Source organism: Rhipicephalus microplus, chromosome 6, assembly GCF_043290135.1.
Source record: "Rhipicephalus microplus isolate Deutch F79 chromosome 6, USDA_Rmic, whole genome shotgun sequence".
Classification (NCBI taxonomy): domain Eukaryota; kingdom Metazoa; phylum Arthropoda; class Arachnida; order Ixodida; family Ixodidae; genus Rhipicephalus; species Rhipicephalus microplus.
The window spans coordinates 102,258,710-102,280,454 of NC_134705.1; the positions used below are offsets into that span (position 1 = coordinate 102,258,710).

The 21,745-nt window shown below is 41.5% G+C and overlaps 1 protein-coding gene across 4 annotated transcripts in view; it reads left to right on the forward strand.

The window, feature by feature from the left end:
- Positions 1-21,745, forward strand: part of LOC142765398 (uncharacterized) — a 197,419-nt gene that overhangs the window by 87,335 nt on the left and 88,339 nt on the right. For 2 of the 4 annotated variants that reach the window (XM_075866297.1, XM_075866300.1), the window contains exons 9-15: positions 11-58; positions 2,035-2,073; positions 6,321-6,368; positions 9,373-9,420; positions 12,734-12,781; positions 13,683-13,730; positions 14,841-14,888. In XM_075866297.1, coding sequence (XP_075722412.1) covers positions 11-58; positions 2,035-2,073; positions 6,321-6,368; positions 9,373-9,420; positions 12,734-12,781; positions 13,683-13,730; positions 14,841-14,888 — 327 coding nt within the window. The remainder of the gene's footprint in view (positions 1-10; positions 59-2,034; positions 2,074-6,320; positions 6,369-9,372; positions 9,421-12,733; positions 12,782-13,682; positions 13,731-14,840; positions 14,889-21,745) is intronic. The other 2 variants (XM_075866299.1, XM_075866298.1) reach the window with 2 other exon arrangements.

Here is a 21,745-nt window from a genome sequence, read left to right on the forward strand (position 1 = left end):
TCTTTTTCAGCCGCTAACCCCCGCAGGTCATGGAGGTGGTGCTTCGGGTTCAAGTGGCGTAAGCATTACAAAGATTAGCAAAGTTTTACATGCCGAATTTATATTATATATTTATTGGACGCCTTAGCAGAGGACCCCGAATATTTGACGAGGTGGGTAGGCTTAACGTTATGCAAATGTGCGTTCATAGAAAATTGTCATTATGTACGTAATAAAATGCTACTACTTTCCGGACAGCAGAGACACCTCAAATTAACTGCAACAACTTTAGATGTACGCAGAACGTGTGAGCAGCGAGAACTGCTGTCGCAAATGAAAAGACGGCAAATGCTCTTTGCTATACAACGTATTCATGAGAAAGCATTAGATATGGCATCAAATTCTGAAAGTGATGCTCGGTGGAGCCGTCCGAATAAGTCGTGATAAAACTGCGTTGACGTCAAAATGACAAACTTATAATCATGTCATCCTTTTACGAGGTGACTATAAATACATACAATGAAGTTATCACAAGGTATCTTCGTTTCGTCAAACGTGAGGTGATCCGGGAGCCACTGTGAACTGTGGTGAGGTGAAGAAAGCTAGCGATGCCTGCGATAATAGAGCTACTCGAAAACTACTCACGGTAATAAAGGACTTTGGGATGCTCAAGTCTTTGTGACAAGTTTTGTGGCAGGTCTCCGCAGACTAGCTGATATAATGTTTGCGGAATCCAATAGGTTAAGTTTATTTTGCCTATTTTGATTAGCCAAGACATGGTAGTCAATTTGTTCTTCAGCGATCAGAAAACTTTCTGCGAAGATCTTCAGTGGCCAACATGTGGCGAAAGGCGAAAACTTTTGGCGGCAAACGCCAGACATAAAAACTTGGGATTTAGCGCATTGCAGACGCCGAAATACGAGTAGTCCACAAACTCTCCGTGAAGATTGATGAATAGAAAAATTTAACAGCTTTTATGAGTACTTATGAAGGACTTAGCTACATAAAGTGCTTTGGGCTTTTGCCCAGCCTAAGTACGCCGCCTTTGGGGCTGGTATCCAGGTGATTGCTGGGGAGGCTTTAGTCTACGAACTTCAGACAGCTTCAGACAGATAAGTTGACCTTTGAAAATTCTGTTCAACATACACATACTCCTTCAAAACACGTAAGAACCTGTCCAATGAACACAACAAAATACAAAAAGCAATATTGAAATTCAAGTATTCTGAATAACGTTCTAAGGAAGGTACAAGATGGACGACTTCACGACACAGTATTCGCTGTTGGCATATTTACACATTGTTGATCCCATTGTATAGACCAATAACGAGCCGCCAGCAGGGACAGTACTCGTGGCCTACGAGTAACGTGTTCGATGCTCTACCACTTAGCTGTGGGGTAAAACAGGCAAAAAATATTGTTCCACACTCACCCTAATGGCTGCTGGTGGCGCGGATTGCAACTCTCAAGTTGAAAAGCATGTTGTGCCCTACGAGGTGTACGGAGGGATGACCGCCGCCATGACTGAGTTCGTTGAGTATCGAACGCGTTATGCGAAGGCTGCATGATCCGTCCCCGCCAGGGGGAAATAATCTTCCGCGCACATTTCTTTTTTTTCAATTTACAATAAAATTGCTTCTAATAATGACGACTACAGTTTAATTGGCATCACATTCAGTTATTTCTCACTGAAGTTACGTCTAACAAAGAAGTAGCTCTTTAACTCCCATGATAATTAATAGAAAAAGATAATCTCGCTAAGTAAGACTCATCAAAATTTTGTGACAGACACGTCACAACAGAATAAAACGAAGGACTGAATCAAGCAATGTTCACCAGCATTTGAAACATTCCTATTTGGCGTGTGTACAGATACAATGTATTTATTGGCGTAAAGAACAGTCCAATCAGATGTGGCAAAATCACAACATGTGCTTATTTAGAATATTAGCAAGGGCTTAAATATTACCACCTTCTCTTTAAAGGAACTCTTCAGTGAATTAAGAGAAACGAGTTGTGGTATTCATTATTCTCGTTTACCATGGTGCATTTCAGTCGGGATCTCCTAGGAACATTTTCGCTGCCTTGGGTCTGGTAAGTCTGCTGTGCAAATGAAGACATATGATCATGATGCTAAACATTATTTTGTGTAGTGCCCCCATGGTATACAACGCCAACCGAAGCCACGTCAGCAGAGGTGACGCAAAGCGTACATTTAAGAATTTATTGCATAGCTAGGATTTCGTGGGTTTTATAGATTAAAAAATATGATAATTACTCGCCGGGGAAAATTTGCTCAATTAGGGTTCATCTAATAAGCTCCAATTTCAAAAAAAGTTTCCCACATTCAAAATATATTTTTAGAGCTGAGAATCTTCAATGGAAAGTAGTACAGCTGTATCAGAGGCACCAACCTTGTACAACATACTATAATGTTCTAGTACAAAAAACTTAGGCCTTTCGCGTCAGACTATTTGTGCTCGTTTGCATAAGTGTATGTGCGTTGAAAAATTTCGAGCATCTTAATTATACTTAGTGGCTTGACTCGCCTTCTTGTTCAGATATACTTCCGTCTAAGTATTGAGACTATTGTTGTTGATGTTAATAATAATAATAATAATAATAATAATAATAATAATAATAATAATAATAATAATAATAATAATAATAATAATAATAATAATAATAATAATAATAGTAGATCAGTACTATTGATCACCGAAATGAGGGAAGCTATAAGAAAATAGCCGTGTATAATGTGTTTTGTTGCAAATGTTGAAATGTCTGTCTGGAGGTGGTGCTTGAGATATGGACACCATCGGGCAGAACAGAAGCAGTGTAGAACGCAGAGCCACTGGTAGGCGGCAGCACCGCGTCGCTCTAGCAAAGCGTAGGAAGTACCCGCTTTTTCTGTCATACTGTCGTATGGTCAGTGCAGCGTAAGAAACACTGCGGTCTTTCGAGTTACGTATCTTTGCATGCCCTAATAAAGAATGACACTACTTATAACTTAAGTATTGATGCTACGCCTCAGATATGCGCAATATTTTGTTTGTCAATGGAACGTGCGTAAGTGTAAAGGCTGCCACTAGTTGAAGAGGGCTTTGAAGACAAACAAAAGCGACCCAGAAAGACCGAAGCTGTTGTGGTGCAGTATCCCAAGAAAGACTGTCGTCTTTACACTAAAGCGAGTTTTCAAACGTGCACATCAACAATCGTACTAACAGGATAGATAAACAAAAAATAAACAAAATAAAACTTGGAAGATGAAAAAGCAGGAAATAAAACGCAATTTATTTTAAAGTTAAAATAACAAGAACTGATTGCAGCCTTTCATAGAGCAATGTTAAATCGAATTTTCAAAGATATGGCCATTTACAATAGGTGAACTGCATGAACTGTATTTCCACTAAGGAAATAAACTCACAATAACACTGCAGAAAATTTAAAAAAAATACTCTTCGACAAGAGGAAGCTGTAGATATAGTTCATGGTATGCGTAATGGTTCTGATGTGGCAGCAGTTTTACGATAACGTATAGAAACGGTTGTCCGTAATAAGCTTACGTTCTTAGCTGTAGTGTTTTTGTGCTGACAACCTGCACTCTTCTTCTGTACGAAGAACAATGGGCCGGCAAAATAACTGATTCATTATGTCATCGTATTATCTTTGTTTATTGGTTGTGTTCACGCTGCTTAAGATAAATACAGAATGATGTCGCAGGTGTTAAATATAAATCATCGTGACAGAAATCTATTTTTTGACTACACTATAAATTATGTGTGTAGGGATTGGGCATCAGAAATCACTAATAGTAATCTGAACCAGTACACAAAACAAGCTTAAGCAACGAATAAACAGAGCTGTCAAGTATATGACCTAGGGCTCATATATAATGTGCCTTAACACATTGTGTCCGAAATTTGACTAAATTTGGGTGCTAGGTAGTCTGCGAAAAATACACCCAAATACAGATAAGGGAGCTAACACTACCATACCACAATGAGCCGTTCATCGCGCTCGTAATGCAGGATATATGTAGGTAAAGAAATATGGTTTGTTTTTTAGTACGGTATACAATTCACAATTGCTACCATTTGCAAGAGACAATGTTGACATGTGTGTCCGTTGCAATAAAGCTAAATAAATAGTGAGATTTCGTGTCAATATGTTTATATTGTTTTACCATAAGCGTTCTTTAAAACTTTTGGTTTACGTGCTTTTAATAGGAATATTTTGGCAAAACATTTACAGCTCACCAAGACTTAGTCTTGAGACGTACCTCGTTCTCGGCTCTCAATAGAACTCACACTAAGCAATCCAAAAGGACTAGTTTTCGTGGAAGTTGGTGCATATTGGGTGCAGATGACTGGGGCGCGAAAAATCATTTCCTGAAACAGGATGAACAGAGATTGGCGCTGTCCTTACTTCTCTTCTGCTCCTCTTGTTTCACGAAATGTGTTTTGCGCCTCAGTCATCTGCACTCTGAACAATGTTTTTTTAACCGGCCTTGCTTGGACACAGACTACCTAAATTTTACCTAACCCAATTCAGTCAGACTCAAAACCACAAACTTTATGTGCACTCAGACTCGCACTCCATGCTTCATCGGAGTCTCACCGTGTCGACTCATGAGTCCGTTGCGCCCAGTTTCATCCAAGGTCTCAATGTTATTCACACCAATATCTTAAATAGTATCGGTTATATTAGGCTCTTTCGACCAAGTATCTTTAAATGTCAGTTATTAGTGATTGCAGTCCAGTAAATACATATAAGTTTTGTGTGAATATTCACATGAGATATGTTTGCTTGGATCTTCACCGAATAAAAGAAAGGGTGGAGCCACCTTCTCCTTTCTGTAACTTACTCTTGTTTTCAATGAACATTGAGCTAACGTTTGAATGCTAAAGTGTTGATGTGTGAGTTCACATGATCAACATAAGCTCTAGCCGACTTAACGCTGAATAAATGCTGAAGCTGAGTTGCCAGGTGGTGAGGCCAGCAGAAACAAATAGGAGCGAATTCAAACTCACTCATAAAATATACCTCACACTTAGGGCTCATTTTGACGCACTCATCAAAGGTTTCCTCAACCGGACTCACTCAGACTCAGATCCATGACTTTATATGAGCCGGGCCCCGCCACGGTGGTCCAGTGGCTGAAGTACTCGGCTGCTGACCCGCAGGTCGCGGCATCGAATCCCGGCTGCGGTGGCTGTATTTACGATAGAGGCGGAAACGTATTAGACCCTTGTGCTCAGATTTGGGTGCACGTTAAATAACCCCAGGTTGTCAAAATTTCTGGATGCCTCCACTACGGCGTCTCTCATAATCATATGGCGGTTTTGGGACGTTAAAGCCCATATATCAATCAATCAATCAATCAATCAATCAATCAATCAATCAATTAATTAATCAATCAATCTTATATAGGCCGGAGTGAATCTGGGAAAGTTTGCTCTTGAGCAGTGATGCTTCGTACTACGACGAAGTATTCCCATTGAAAGACATGAACTTTCCCTATTTCGGGCATTTTTCCCTGCAAACGTTGACAAAATTTCCAGATAAATTTCCTGCACAACAGTAACAATTTCACCCCCATCCTCACAAAGACATAATAAAGTTACGAGCGTCTCACGCACGGGCGGCTTTTGAAATAATAACTAGCCCCTATACTACCGCACAACAAAAGCATGACTTTAATAATTCCTGTAGTGTTAGTACACTGCACACTGCGAGCTTCAGGTCTAACATCACTAGTGAGCAAAAAATCACTCTGCGTAACTATAAGAAACAAATCTCAAAAGCCAAGCTTCCATGATGCATAGGTCAGAGCCGATTACAGCGGAGGAAGGCGCACTGTGACCGGTAATGATGGGTCATCATAGGAGAAATTAACCATTGGTGAAATTCCCTTCAACATTTGAAAGGTTCCCCTTTTCTTTTTGGCTCAAAATGACAGGTGATAATTCCCCGAAAAAGCGAATATTCCCCTCACGGAACGTCACTGCTCATGATTGCGTTTTCACACCAATGATAATGTAATGCTGAAAATTTGGCGCAGCTAGGTACACAGTCGTCACTACTTTGAGGTGTGTTGTAGTGAACACTTACCGGTGTGATTGCGTGTGTTACGATTGAGATGAGGGCTAAAAGTAAACCAATATGGGACCCAATGTGGGCCGTTAGATGCTACATTTTCATGCATTGTGGTTTTAGTTATACAATAACAACTGCATAGTGCCCGTAGGTTAATCATATATAAGATGATGTAAACATGTAGCGTCTACGCATGCTTGCGCATGCTTTTATTGTTAATTGCCATGCTATAATTTTTTCAGCCTGGGTCATCCTCAAGTTCCGGAAGTGCTTTATCTTTTCCAAGTCTGGCAAGTGTTTTACCGTAATACAATGTACTTGCTCTCTGAAATACACGCGAACTTTTCTAGTATGTCTACCTTGCGGTCGGCGTAAACCATGCTCACAGCAAGAAACAAGATGAAATATCATGGTACTTACAGCCTAGTGCGTATTGCAACTGGCGTAATACGTATACACAACCTACGAAAGCAAAAAAAGTTGGTATAAAGAACGCCATATATGATCTTTCTCTACTATTTTGATGCTTACTTATCTATTGCTACAAGAACAAGTTTACCTTTTTTTAGGTCATATATAATGAAGGAGATGAGGAATGGATATAAAATATTTAAACGTAATATAAACACTGTTTTTTGTGAAAGATAGATTAAGAGAACGCTCATAACTTCGACTTAAAACTCTCTTGAGTGCAAATTAGGGAGTAATAAGGTGCATTATTTGAAGGTTAAATATTCCGTCTGCTGCAGGTGCCTTGCGCGGGCGACCGCTATTCTCAAGCGCATAAACATGGAAGCGGACAAGGTCTCGTTCGTGGGCGCCGCTGCCTATCACAACAACCTAGTTTTCGCCGCGGTCGCGGTATCATCCGCGCAGCAGACTCTTAAATCTGCCACAACCTTCACCCAAAACGCAGAAGTAGCGGAGCAAGTAGCTATAGCTATAGCTATGCTCGACAGCAAACGGGAATTCATTTACAGCAACTCCAGGCCAGCCATCAAAGCCTTCGAACATGGAGTCATCTCTGACCAGGAGTTACGTATCCTGTGCAAAGCGGACCCGAGTGCCCTGAAGCACCACACTGTCATCTGGTTCCCCGCCCATCTTGGCCAGTTGCTGGGTGCCCTATCCAACCTCAATGAGATCGCCCATGATGCAGCGCGCGCACTTACCGACCGCACCACCATAGGGCAACCCCATCTTGCTGAGCTAGATACCAATAGGGATGCACCCATTACGTACAATGACATGACAAAGCACTTTTACCTGGAACGCCGCATTTTTCCGCCCCCACATCCGAAACACAACAGACCACAGGCATTAACCCTACGCCTATTGCAGACACACACGTACCGAAACCTTGCCACGCTTCACGTTTATTATCCTCATGCACACCCCAGCGACACATGCCCATCATGTGGACACACAGTGACACTCGCATACATGCTCTGGAAGTGTAGAACAACTCCTCTCGACTCTACCTCAAGCAAGTGGGAGAGGTCCCTCAGGAGCTCACTTCTCGCCGACGAGCAATGGGCCGTCCAGCAGGCCCACGAAGCGGCCGCCAGGTACACCCTGTCGGTCCCTACGTGGGAGACGCCCGCTACGGGCTAAGCGCGTCCTGCAGGACTGAAATAAAGTTCTTTTCATTCCATTCCATTCCGTCTGCTGGTAGCAAAACTACTTTGTGACGCAGTCAATTTTATTAAACATGTGACACTCTGACTCGCAATAGGTAAACGCAGCAACTAATGGTACGACCGCTACTTGATGTATTCCTACTGCGTACTTGTGTGTAGCTGCTTTGTGTGATACCTACTTCGGTAATCGTTGTATTGGGCTCTGTCTAACAAAATCGAGCCCTTGATTCACCTTGACATTGTCTTTCAAATGGGTGTAAAATTCAATTATTTGTACTGGTTGACTCGGAAACAAACACGATAACTTCGAAACAGAAGTTTATGTAATTGTGCGAATATAACTCATCCAGACAGGGGGCTCTATTTACAATGAAGAAATATTTCAGTTGCTATTTGAATATAGCGAAATCAATGTGAATTGGGACTTTATATTGAAACCAAAAATTTCACAGAAGGCACATTTGACTTCCTGAATGCTGTACATTCGAAATACTGGCTTTCCACAAAGCGAGAGCAGGCAGTTAGAAAAAAAAGAGTAGCGCTAAATTACTACGGAAATTTTTCAAGAGTTCGGGGGATATTATGCTAAAAAGACGCTTGAATTACCAAGACCATGTGCTATCCAACTGCATTCTTCCGTATATATATATATATACATGCAAGAAAGAGACGACGAAACTTTCACAGAAGCGTCTTTACTTGACGTTTTCAGCTGGTGGACCAGCCTTCGTCAGAGTAATAACTCTGACGAAGGCTGGTCCACCAGCTGAAAACGTCAAGTAAAGACACTTTCGTAAAGGTTTCGTCGTCGTCTCTTTTTTGAATACAATACGTAGGGTCCAGCGTGAATGACGTTCAAAGAATCCGGTATGTGTATATATATATATATATATATATATATATATATAGTTCAAAAAATTAAGCACGTAGAAAAAATTGTTTTGTAAAGGACTGACGTTTCGGCCGCGGGACCGGCCTTCGTCGGAGTGATGTGAACATGCGACGGTAACGGAATTCATATTGCGTTACCGTCGCATGTTCACATCACTCCGACGAAGGCCGGTCCCGCGACGGTAACGCCATTCATATTGCGTTACCGTCGCATGTTCACATCACTCCGACGAAGGCCGGTCCCGTGGCCGAAACGCCAGTCCTTTACAAAACAATTTTCCTACGTGCTTGATATTTTTTAACTTTTACTTGCGGGTCCTATGTTAGCACTTCATTGTTTATATATATATATATATATATATATATATATATATATATATATATATATATATATATATATATATGTATATATATATATATATATATATATATATATATATATATATATATTTATATATATATATATATATATATATATATATATATATATATATATACATATATATATATATATATATATATATATATATATATATATATATATATATATATATATATATATATATATATATATACGTTATTCAGTGCTTACGGTCTATTTATTGATCTGCGCAAATAGGTATATACTTTTATTAAACAATAATAATTGGAAATCGGATACTCGTTCATAAGACACATTAAGGATTTCAGTTATGTGAACATTTACTCCGGCCCTAGGTTCTTGGAAGTATTCTTCTTTAATGACGTGCTATCTTCCTTACAGCGTGGGTCACCCTTTGGTATTGAAAGTCCTATACCTGGTGGAAGTAAGGCGAGTGTCTTTTTCCTAAATCAGAAATTTTTTTCTGTTACGTTCAAAGGAAGTACTGCCATCCATGAACATGGCACCGAGTGCGAACAATACTCTCAAGACAGAATATTAGAGAAAAGATATTACTGAGCCAGATACAATATATTATCCCTGGCATGTGCTCAATGTCTATACGTGCCACTAGGCAAGTGTCGGAAAACTGGCGCAAAGGTGCAAATTGATTATATTTGTTTAGATTTTAGTCAGTTCCTATAGTTTCCTACAAAAGCCGCAAAAAAATTGTTCTCGTCATTTCAAACACTCTTATTCATCGAAAATTATCATAGCCGTAATGGCTTCCACGAGTCGAGTTTGAGCTACGCAATAGGCTGTTTAACATCGAAAGCTAAATACCATCGAATTCAATTTCTCCTTCGCCAGGCTCTTCATCGTCTTTATTATGCACGATCATAGCTCTTTGAGTTTTTTACTTTTTTTGTTCGAGTGATCTGTCAGAGTTTCACTATGTCCACGCTATTTCTGATGAACAGTTCTATAACTAAAAAATCACAGGTTAATAAAATACTATTCCTCAGATATTTTCTTATTTGGTCCCAATGTGGTCGCCTGCATAGTTCTATTCAGGCAGTGAACATCATCGAAGGGGTATCATGTCCTTGTGTGACTACTGTTTATTTATTTCTTTAGCTTGGTTGTTGTATATCCTGCATATGTTGGCTAAATCATGTATATATAATCAAAATGCTGTTTGTGGTGCTATGTTTAAGATAACACTCATATGTACGTTTGCCACGTAGCTGAACTGTTGGGTAATAAGATGCGTTATCTGAAGGTTAAAGGTTCCTTCTGTCGGAAGCAAAGCTATTTTTCGATGCAATGAATTTAATTTCTTACAATTGTTTGAGGTTACAACTGATGCTTTCATACCTACCATGTATACTGATTGCATTCATCTCTATCTAACAAAGGAATGATCCTCTGATGCAGCCTCTTCTTATTTCACAGCTGTGTATAAGATATTCAGTATTCGCAACTCAAATGAACATGAGAGGGCGCTGCGGAGTTGCATCATGGCGGATTCACAAATTATACAGCGTGCGCTGTCGCTAACACAAACATTGAGTTTTCTGCAGTGTGGTGGCAGTTTGCGTTGCTTTGTAGAAGGGGAGCGAGTTGTTAACGCGGAACATCTTATTTTAGTCGCTCCAAGTGGTCCCGCAAGTACGAGTGGCGTTTTTGGAGTGGTCGCGTTGTGTGTGTATTGGACATGGTGCACCGCGCCTCTGTAAATTTTGTTTGCATACTTCTGGCGCCGCAGTGCCATGTAGCTACTGGATACAATGGTCATTTAATAGGTTCGAGTCAGCAAGTTAACACTGGTGCCTCACCTGGAAAGAAGAAATCTGCTTGGCCATTTGTTTTTTCATCATGAGCGGCACCATCCTACCGTGTTTCTACCCTATACGACTGGCGATTGCACGGTTTGGACCTTAGTACGCAGCTTCTCTATATTGCCACTAGGTGCCGCATGAATTGCTGGAGCCGCGAATATAGTGCTGGTCCCCTAACTAGACAACTCAATAACGTTGAAAGAAGTTTTCCGTACTGGGGTGAATATCACTGGTAAGTCGAGGGCACACCATAAAATAGAAAAGAAAAAATTTCTGTTGTTTTCTGATTAACGTCTAAATCAATATAAACAGCGACTTTTTAATGAAGCAGTAAATAGCGCACGAGGCCTATTTCGCACCTTGCAAGCTGTACTACAAAAATACTGACTTTACACAAAGCTAGAGCAGGCGGTGAGATAAAAACTCCTTTCAGCTGATATATTTTAGATGTATCAGAAATCACTTTCTACTTCTTATTGTTAATAATGACCTGCCTTCAGATATGTTTGTTCCAGTAAGACTGTTTGCAGATGATTGCATTATATATAACAAGATCACATCCCTGAGAGACCAGTTAGACCTGAACAACAACTTAACTAAAATTTTGCTTTGGTGTTATGAATGACAGACGACTCTAGAACACGTAAAACTAGTTTGTAGGAGCATAACAAAAAAAGGTACCTCTCAATGATATTTACAATATTGGTCCCCACGATTCACAAAGGGTAACAAAATAGACATATTTGGGGATAATATTCACTCCAGACTTGAGGTAGAATACTCGCATAGACGTCACCTGTAGAAAGGCAAATGAATATCTATGGGATATCATGCGAAAGTTACATAACCCATCACTTGAAGGGAGAAGTCTTGCGTACAAAATGGTAGTACTACCTATATTTGAATACTCTAAAATAGCATGGGACTCTCACACCACCGCTAACCTATCTAAACTGGAGAATGTTCAAACAATGGCTGCCAGGTACATACTCAATGAATATCAACGCATGCACTCTGCTTCCGAACTTTGCAACGATGCAAACCTTCAAGCCTTAGAACTTACAACTACGTATGACTGTTTGAATTTTCTATTCCTCATTTTTCACAATCAGGTTAAAGTTCACTCATTAGATTCCTTTGCAATTTCTCCAGATCCGCGCTCTAGACACAAACACAGTTTATATATGAAGCCACCAGCCACCCGAAACGACGCATTTAAATACAGTTTCTTTTGGAGGGCAATAAAAGAACGGAATGAATTACGAAACACAGTCGTGATGTCTTCCTCTATTACAGCTTTTTCTTCAGCTTTAGAATTCCTTATCTTTCCAGAAACAGATGCGTCACAGTACTTTTTTATAATTTTTTATTCCTTTTTTTACCATGTTAGTGTATAATGCCTCTCTCTTTGTTGATTTTTGTCTTCGATGCGCAGAATGAAAATGTACATGCTTGTTTATATTTTTAGCATAAATGCCTGTGTTCGCTGTATGTCTCTATTTTGAAAATAATTTCATACCTATTTCTTTTACTTGTTCATTGCTCAAATTTCAGCTCTTAAGTGCATCCTATTCATTGTATAAGCTTTCCACTCCTGTAAAATTACCAAATTAGGGTTGACAGTGTTAATAAACATATAAACTGTCGATTGCCGTCTTCTGTGTGCATTAATGCTAAACCTAAACGAAAAAGTACCATAGCCTTCGGGGTGTGGTTAGTTGAGCATTCGGTATCTCTCTACATACTACAACTACATATATACGATAAGCTGAATGATGTTATCGGCCGATAGGCTGTGAATTTCATTTCGCAAGGATGCGTAATTGCTGATATTGCGGTGACTTTCATCATGTAAACATTCGTTTCGGCCGCAGATTTTTGCACATAATTATTATCCGGTTGACGTGGTACTTTCTTTACAGCGTGCATCACCTTTATTGGTCGGAAGTCCTGTACCTGGTCCATCTCATGCAAGTGCCTTTTTTTTCCTCAACCAAAAGGTTTTTTTGTAAAGTTCAAAAATAACACTGCCATCCATGATCTTAGCATTTAGTGCTAACCTTACATGCGAACAGCCGGAGACGTTAAAAAATACTGTGGTGCGAAAAATATATAATCCGTAACGAGCGCCCTACCATAAATGTGATGAAAATAAGCTTTTGCAAGTCAGCCCCTACAACATAACACCTCGTTACACTAAGTGAAGTAAAAGTGAAGGGAAGTTTTCCGAATCAGTTTAGTACGCAGCCAGCGCGCGGAATTGCCCAGACAACCTTCAAAACTCACGATTTTTCATGGGTGGGCTGGTCTAAACCACCTCCTCATGCATAATGATCATACTTAGAAGCGTAGTTTTATTCTGCGTTCTGCCAAGCCCTACGAGGCATTGAGTTCAGCGGTTGTAAATATTACGAGTTTTCCTGCTCCTTCACAACGTGACCGAATGAATTCTAAGCTTGAAATAAAGAATTTCTCAGAGATTATAGTTTTTGCCTAACCTATTTCTTTGTCGTAATTTTACTGCTTAGTAGCTGCACAATGGACAGATGCTAAATAAAGAAGTGCTACGTCACTGCAAAACTTGTTGGCGAAATTGTATGAGTGACATCTGATATGTCTGTTAAGCCGAATGCTTCATTTCAAGCAATCAAATACAATTCTTTGGATGGATAATTTTAACAAAGTCACCAATTCCCAGTGTTTCAGTATTCGGCTATGCGTAAGCAATGATTTCGGTTCCTTTCGTACTGTAACTACAACATTACATATGCTGGTGATGCTTGTAACTATTTTGTCCTAATTAATATCTCATGAAGAGTACGAACTGCGGTGGTGTGTTTATGCTTAATGGCCCTGGTATGGTCCTTTCAGCCTTCACCCGTGCCAAGTATAGGTAGTGCTGAGAATCGGGCACTAATAGTAAGTATTTTACTGTAATATCAACGATGTAAGCTGATATTTTAAAAGTGCAGTGATTAAAGTTTTTCCAGTTTACAGCGCGAACATCTTTCAGAACACTAGATGGAAGGAGCACCATTTGTAATGGGTGGTTCATTTATTGTGCAAAACTATGCATGAATATATCCCCACAACAAAGAATAGAATGACTTCTATTCTTCATGAAAGCAATCGCCAAGGAAATATGGTACAATGTTTTCAGTTAAAACTTCTATCGCAAAGTAACACCACCATAAAAAAAAAACCTCAAAATAGATGCCATCGCACGTACCAATTACAGACGAGTATTTATGTACAGGCGTCACCTGGCAGCGTAAAATTTGCACAAAATTCATTAGGAGAACACAATCATAAAAAAAACCACTGATTCTTCACTTGAGAAATGTGAAATTGAAACAGTGGCATATCTTGTAATCGAAATTAAGTAATATCATCGTCAAATGAAACCTCAACAGCGGCAAGTATTCGTGACAGTGTAATGCGCACCGTCTAGTCATCACTGTTGATAGGCGCGCGCTTACTGTTCAGCAGCTCTGCGCAGACATGCGTGCCTGTCCGCGGTGATAGCTGGACGGCACGCTAGTGACTATAATATCATGAAGGCTTGCCGCTGTTTGGGTTTCATTCGACGCAGATAGTACAATCATGTCATCTCAGATTAGTCACGTCATAAAAATACACACGTTTTTATTGATTGGTCATAAATATATACGAGACATTATGATTTGGTTTGATAGTATGTGTTAGTTTGAAGAGTAGACGCTACGTGGCGAAACTTATATACTATGATTTCTCGCTGCAAGACCAAGCATGTGCGACGGTGTCTGCGAAAGAGAAAGTAGCATTAACACTTGATTTGCAATGTAACCGTCAAGGTAAACCGTCCTAGAAGCTATGCGGTGTCGATAGTTGTTTCATACTCATGTTATGTGGTTGATATTTGACAATGCTAACTGTATGGTTAGCATTTCTTATTCGCAGATAATTTGTGCATGTACAAGTGTTTTTCTTTTCAAACTGCGTGAGTGCAGAAATTCTTCTTATTCAATATCTGGGCTACCGTTTGTTCAGAAAACTTTGTCCTCAAGCTCCGGAGGTTCTATATCTATTCCAAGTCTGGTAAGTCTTCAATTCTAATGCAAATTATTTCATCTTTGACGTTTGAAGGAAGTAGAAGTACACATCGTCATATTAAGTGCAAACTAACCACACCACGCGAAAGGAGAAAAAACAGTATATTATTTTGGAACATATAATGCATAACATGAAAGTTATACCATGTGCACAACAGCAGCAAAAGTTGGCACAAGATCGCTGCATTTTATTTGCGCCATAGTAAAATATTTTATCAAGTACAATACAAAAGAAGGATCTCAAATTTCTTACGTAAAAAACAAGGTTTGCGACAAAATAGTTTATTGGCTTTACTGTGCCCAGTTAGATTCTCGATCGAGATATCAGTGCTCCTGAATTTGCACTGGTATGAGATGAAGTGTTTTTCCCTGAAATGGCCCCGTCCGTGTGGCAGCATATTTGCTGCTAAAGTAGGCAGATATGAGAACGACAACACGGGTCGCGTTGTCAACGAACCTTATTTCTATCAGCATACAAACAATATACAGTGAAAAAGAATCGCGCACGTGGAACAACACATAACGTGGCAAAGAATGCTTAAGGATTTGATTGATATATGGGGTTTAACGTCCAAAAAGCACCATATGATTATGAGAGACACAAGAATGCTCAAAGAATTGTATTTCTGTACGGCGCAGATGTAATGGTGTTTTGGCGATACAGTCGTTCTTGAATATCTAAATGAATATTGCTTGTAATCAATCACAACCAGTTTTGCACTCTTACCAAGAGGCTGAAGGCTGAGCGTTGAAGGATGTGTGCCTTCGTGGCTCAGTGGTTAACGCCTCGCAGCAACAATTCAGAGGTCGGAGGTTCGATTGCGCCCCGGAGTCCTTTTTCTGAATTGTTTTCTTTTCTTGCGTTTTTATGTATATATATATATATATAAATATATATATATATATATATATATATATATATATATATATATATATATATACATATATATATATATATATATATATATATATATATATATATATATATATATTATAATGGGGCGTTTTAGAGTGGCACTCTTTTATAAACCAGGAGAGCGGTCACGACACGTCAAGTGATAATGGCGGAACCAGTCTGAGTACCCAGCCAACCAAACGTCGTCTTCTTCACCGACTGAGTCATACCCCCTGCCTTTCTGAGTAGCACTCATCTTCTTCACTACATTTTCCTCCCCTCCGGAAAAGAGTCATCCTGGCGACTCATGGGCGGGAGACAATAGAGGGATCGTAATATGGTTTTAGGCGGTCTATGTGGGCGGTCTCACGTCCACGGCGTCGTTGATCATGAGGCTGCTCTAGCGGCTCGACTATGTAATTGACGGGTGAAGTTTGCTTAACCACATGGTAAGGGCCGTCATACTTGTACGTCAGTTTCGTTGAGAGACCAGGGCTGGTTGAAGGGATGCGAAACTAGACAAGGTCATCTGATGCATAAGAAGCCGGAGGCGTTAGGCTATCGCGGTGGTGTTTCTAGCGTTGCTGTTCAGCAGTTGTGAAAGAGCGGGCAAGCTGCCGACACTCTTCCGCGTAGTTAGCAGCTTGTGACATCGCCGTCGACCCAGCAACATCCGGGTGGTAAGGAAGGATGGTGTCTAGCGTGCAAGAGGGCTCGCGACCATAAAGGAGGAAGTATGGAGAAAAACCTGTGGTTGTCTGGACAGCAGTAATATGCGCATATGTTACAAAAGGGAGAATACTGTCCCAGTTGGTGCGATCGGTTGCGACATACATTGACAGCATATCGCCTAATGTACGGTTGAATCGTTCTGCAATGCCGTTAGTTTGAAGATGATACGCGGTGGAGGTGCGATGAATGACTTGGCATTCCTTGAGAAGCGATTTGACGGCGTCCGACAAAAACACACGCCCTCGGTCACTCAGGAGTTCGCGTGGTGCACCGTGACATAAAATTATCTGATGCAATATGAAACGACCGACGTCACTGGCTGACGCAGAAGAGAGTGGCGAAGTTTCTGCGTAGCGCGTAAGGTGATCGATCGCGACGATTACCCAGCGAGTTCCAGCCAGTGTAATCGGAAGAGGTCCACACAGATCGATACCAACACGGTCAAACGGTCGGGCAGGACAAGGTAAGGGTTGTAGTGGAGCTCGAGAACTTGGAGCGGGATTCTTCCGGCGTTGGCAAGCGAGACAGGAACGTACGTAGCGACGAACGAAGCGATACATTTCACGCCAGTAGTAGCGGTGGGACAGGCGGGTGTAGGTTTTTAACACTCCAGCATGAGCGCATTGTGGGTCGGCGTGAAAGGAGGCGCAAATGTTTGAGCAGAGACGACTGTGAATGACTAGGAGCCATTGGCGTCATTCGGAGAGATAATTCCGTCTGTATAGCAAAACATCTCTGATAACGAAGTGCTGTATTTGATGGTGCATACATCTAGGGATATTTTGCGAGGGAGTTCGACTCAACAAGTTGATAAGTGAAGAGATCCAAGAATATTTTCGTTGCTCCTGTAGCATGTCGCTGACACTGAGTGCAGATACGTCGAGGGCAGGCGAAGACGGCGACTTGTCACTACATCGTGGAGGTGATCGGGACAAAGCGTCTGCGTCGAAATGTTTTCGGCCACATCGGTAAACGACGTGAATGTCGTACTCTTGTAGTTTAAGCGCCCAACGGGCGAGCCGGCTGGTGGGATCTTTTAACGAGGAGAACCAACATAATGCGTGATGATCTGTAACCACGCTGAATGGGCGCCCGTAAAGATAGGGTCGAATCTTGCCTATGGCCGATATGATGGCTAGACACTCTTTTTCGGTGACTGAATAGTTGGCTTCTGCTTTTGTGAGTGCATGGCTGGCGTAAGAGACGACGTACTCATCAAATCCAGGTTTACGCTGGGCGAGCACCGCACCGAGGCCAACTCCGCTAGCATCCACGTGTATTTCTGTCGGGCCAAGAGAATCAAATTGTCGCAGTATTGGAGGTGACGTAAGAAGTTGGCAGAATTTGGCAAATGCATTATCACAAGCTGACGACCAACTAGAAAGGTCGTTGTTGCCAGCAAGAAGGTCAGTCAAGGACAATATGATGGAGGTGAAGTTGCGAATAAAACGACTAAAATATGAACATAAACCGAGGAAGCTGCGAAGTTCTTTTAAGGTCTTCGGCTTCGGAAATTCAGCAACGGCACGTAGTTTCGTCGGATCCGGAAGAATGCCATCTCTAGATACAACTTGGCCCAAAATTAGAAGTTTTCGAGCGCCGAAGTAGCACTTCTTCAAGTTGAGCTGTAGGCCAGCGGAGGTGAGGCAAGTAAGCACTGTCTCGAGCCGCTGAAGATGCGTTGAAAAGTCGCTTGAAAATATCACGACATCGTCTAAATAACACAGACATGTCTGCCATTTCAGGCCACGGAGTATGTTGTCGATCATGCGCTCGAAAGTGGCAGGCGCATTGCAGAGCCCGAATGGCATGACGTTAAACTCGTATAAGCCATCAGGGGTTACAAAAGCCGTCTTCGGGCGATCAGCCTCAGCCATGGGAACCTGCCAATAACCTGAACGCAGATCTAGTGACGAGAAGAACTCCGCGCCTTGCAAGGAGTCAAGGGCATCGTCTTTGCGAGGTAGCGGGTAAACATCTTTGCGCGTGATCTTATTCAACCGGCGGTAGTCGACGCAGAATTTTATTGATCCATTCTTTTTCTTGACTAGAATAACTGGGGATGCCCACGGGCTGTTAGAGGGCTCAATAACACCTCACTTCAACATGTCGTCAACTTGTTCCGTGATTATGCGACGCTCAGATGCTGATACCCGATACGGACGCTGACGTAAAGGAGCATGAAGGCCAGTGTCGATTTCGTTAGATACTGTGGAAGCACGGCCCAAAGTTAGTTGCTGGTGGTCAAAGCTGGCGCGGAAGCGCTCGAGGAGGGCGATGATGTCGGTGCGCTGCTGGGCCGTAAGGTTGGTGTCGATGCAGCGCGAAATTGCGTCGGTGAATGATGGGGAAGAGGATGACACACAGCAATCAACAGTGTCAATAGGTAGCGTAGTCGAGTGGTCAGGAACTACACGTGCACTCGAGGGATCAATGTCATCAGCAAAGCCCAAGCACTCTCCGCACAGTAACTTGGAAGGCGAGGGAAACGGATTTGAAACATAAATTGCACTTGATGCGTCGTGAATATTCAGAACGGCGAAAGGAATCAGGAAGCACTTGCGGCAAACAGCGCTTTCAGAAGGCGCAAAAACAACAGTTGAGCCACTAGATACGTCACAGGAAAGCGTGGTGGCACCATCTAAGACGTGCTCGGAGGCGACTTCCCCTGTACATTCCTTGGCATTACTATCTGTTAGATCTCATTATTATTGTGTTAAAACACGGAAAAACGAGCCCTTAAAAACACACTTCTTTCCCTTATATATATATATATATATATATATATATATATATATATATATATATATATATATATATATATATATAGATATATTGCCGTGGGCAGAATCCTGCCCACGGCAAGTTATCTTTTCACCCACTTTTCTTTCTTTTCATATACATTACAATTGGCCTAATAACTTCCACTATACCTTCCTTTGCATTATTTTTTGTTAGATCTCATTATATATATATATATATATATATATATATATATATATATATATATATATATATATATATATATATATATATATATATATATATATATATATATATATATATATATATATATATATATATATATATATATATACCTTTCGCTCAAAACCTTTCGCGCAAATTTTCACTTCCTTTTGGCGGGCCGCAGCTTCACACGTGACGTTTCGCGCCAACGTCATCATCGTCTCTACGCTGCTCAATCGAGAAGCACCGCTGCCGTCGCCTTCGATCATGTTGTAGATAACACCATGGTGCCACCACACTTCACAAAGACCACCACGTCACTATACTATACCACAGTAGGTTTATTTCTGGAAAAGCGTTTCTACACGAAGAACTGCTGCTCAATTTTTGGATGAAGTCACTTAAAGCACACACTCAACCACAGTAGGTCGAAAACCAAAATTGTCCAGTTTAATTATGTCGGCGTGTTACTACATTGTGGTGTAATCTCCCCATGCTGAAATAATTGTACCAGTGTATAGTCACTGAATTCGGCTCGTGTAATCCACCCCGACAATTTCAGACCCCTTGATGTGCTCTACATGGAATTCATATTCCTGCAGGGCCAAACTCCATGTCAATACATTGCTGTTGAGATTTTTGTCCTGCGACAAATTTTGCAAGTGTTAATGATCTGTCTGAACTACAAAAGGGATTCCGTATAAATATATATGAAAATTTTCTATAGCCTACACTAGAGCTAAACACTGGCGCTCTCTAGCCGAGTACTGTTTTTGTCGAGCTAATAACTGTCGGCGCTTTCAGGTTGACGCTCTTCACAACGCTTCAACATATTGATATGGAAGAGCTAAGTATTTTGGCTCATGTCCAACCAGTAATGAAAGTTTCCTTTATTTTCCGTGACCATAAAGGGTCCCTACCACCTCATCAGTGGCTTGTTCTCTGTACTTGGAAGCAGTATGAGGGCTCGATCACCTATGTTCAGTCGAAGGGTTTTACTTCCTCGGTCCTAATACTTCATCTTGGTCGCTTTGGAACTTGGCGAGTTCTCTTGTGCCAACAATATCGTCTTTTCTTAACGATCTCTGAGGTCTAAGACAAACGAATACGTGGTCTTCACTTGTTCACCTATATGATCTGTCCATAACTTTTTGAGTATGCTCAGCGGTCCTCGAACATGTCTGTTATACCACAACTCGAATGACGAGAAGCCCATACTGGTCTGCGGTACTTCACGGTAGGCACAGAGAAGAGGTGCCAACAATAGATCCCATGACTTGGGTTCTTTTTGACTAAATTTCCGCAGCATTTGTTTCAACGTGGCATTGAATCACTCCACCAAACCATTACACATGGAATGGTAAGGTGTCCATCTAAGATGCTTAATGGCTAACAAATCGTTCAATTTTCTCTTCAGCTCAGAGGTGAAACATGACGCCTGATCGCACAGTATCTCGTTAGGAAACCCAATGAGAGAAAACATTTCGATTAATCCCTCGGCGACAATAGCGGAATCAATTGATGGCAGAGCTGCTGCGTCTGGATATCGAGTAGCGAAGTCTACCAGAGTCAGTATGTAGCGGTCTCCATATGCGATGTGAGCTGTAAATGTCCTATGATGTCCACCGCTACTCTTTCAAAGAAGAAGAACATAAACTTTATTTGTCGAATCCAGACGATTCGAGTCCGGCATTTTTTAGAGGGCTGGGGCATCCACCACGTATGCGGTTTCGACACCTTGTCTCGAAGCGGCTTCCTCGGCACGCCGGATGGCCCAGAGTTATGCTGTCAGGTTCGAGCTGAGCAGTGCGGCCTTCCAACGCGAGTGGAGGCTGGCGGTGGAAGAGTGAGACGAATCGGCACTGTTCGAATTGTTTATTAGGCCCCGACACTCCCACAGCATGTGACTAAGTGTGGCAACCTCGCCACATGACGTGCATCTGTTTGTAGTGTATATGTCTAGATAAATGGCGTGCATGAGTCTAGGGTTTCTGTATGAATCTGTTTGTAATTGTCTGAAGTGTACTGCTTGCGTTCTGTTTAGCCTTTCGTGAGGGGACGGGTATATTCGTCTTTGTAACTGGTAATGTGTGGTGATGTCGTGAAACGTGGTCATACGATCCTCCCATGCCCAGATGTCTGCATTTCCCCGCGGGGGCTAGTCGTCCTCCGGCGATGTTCGGTGAGAGGCCTCGAGCAACGCGGTGAGCCGTTTCGTTGGGGGTGCTCAGTCCCGTATGTGCCGGGAT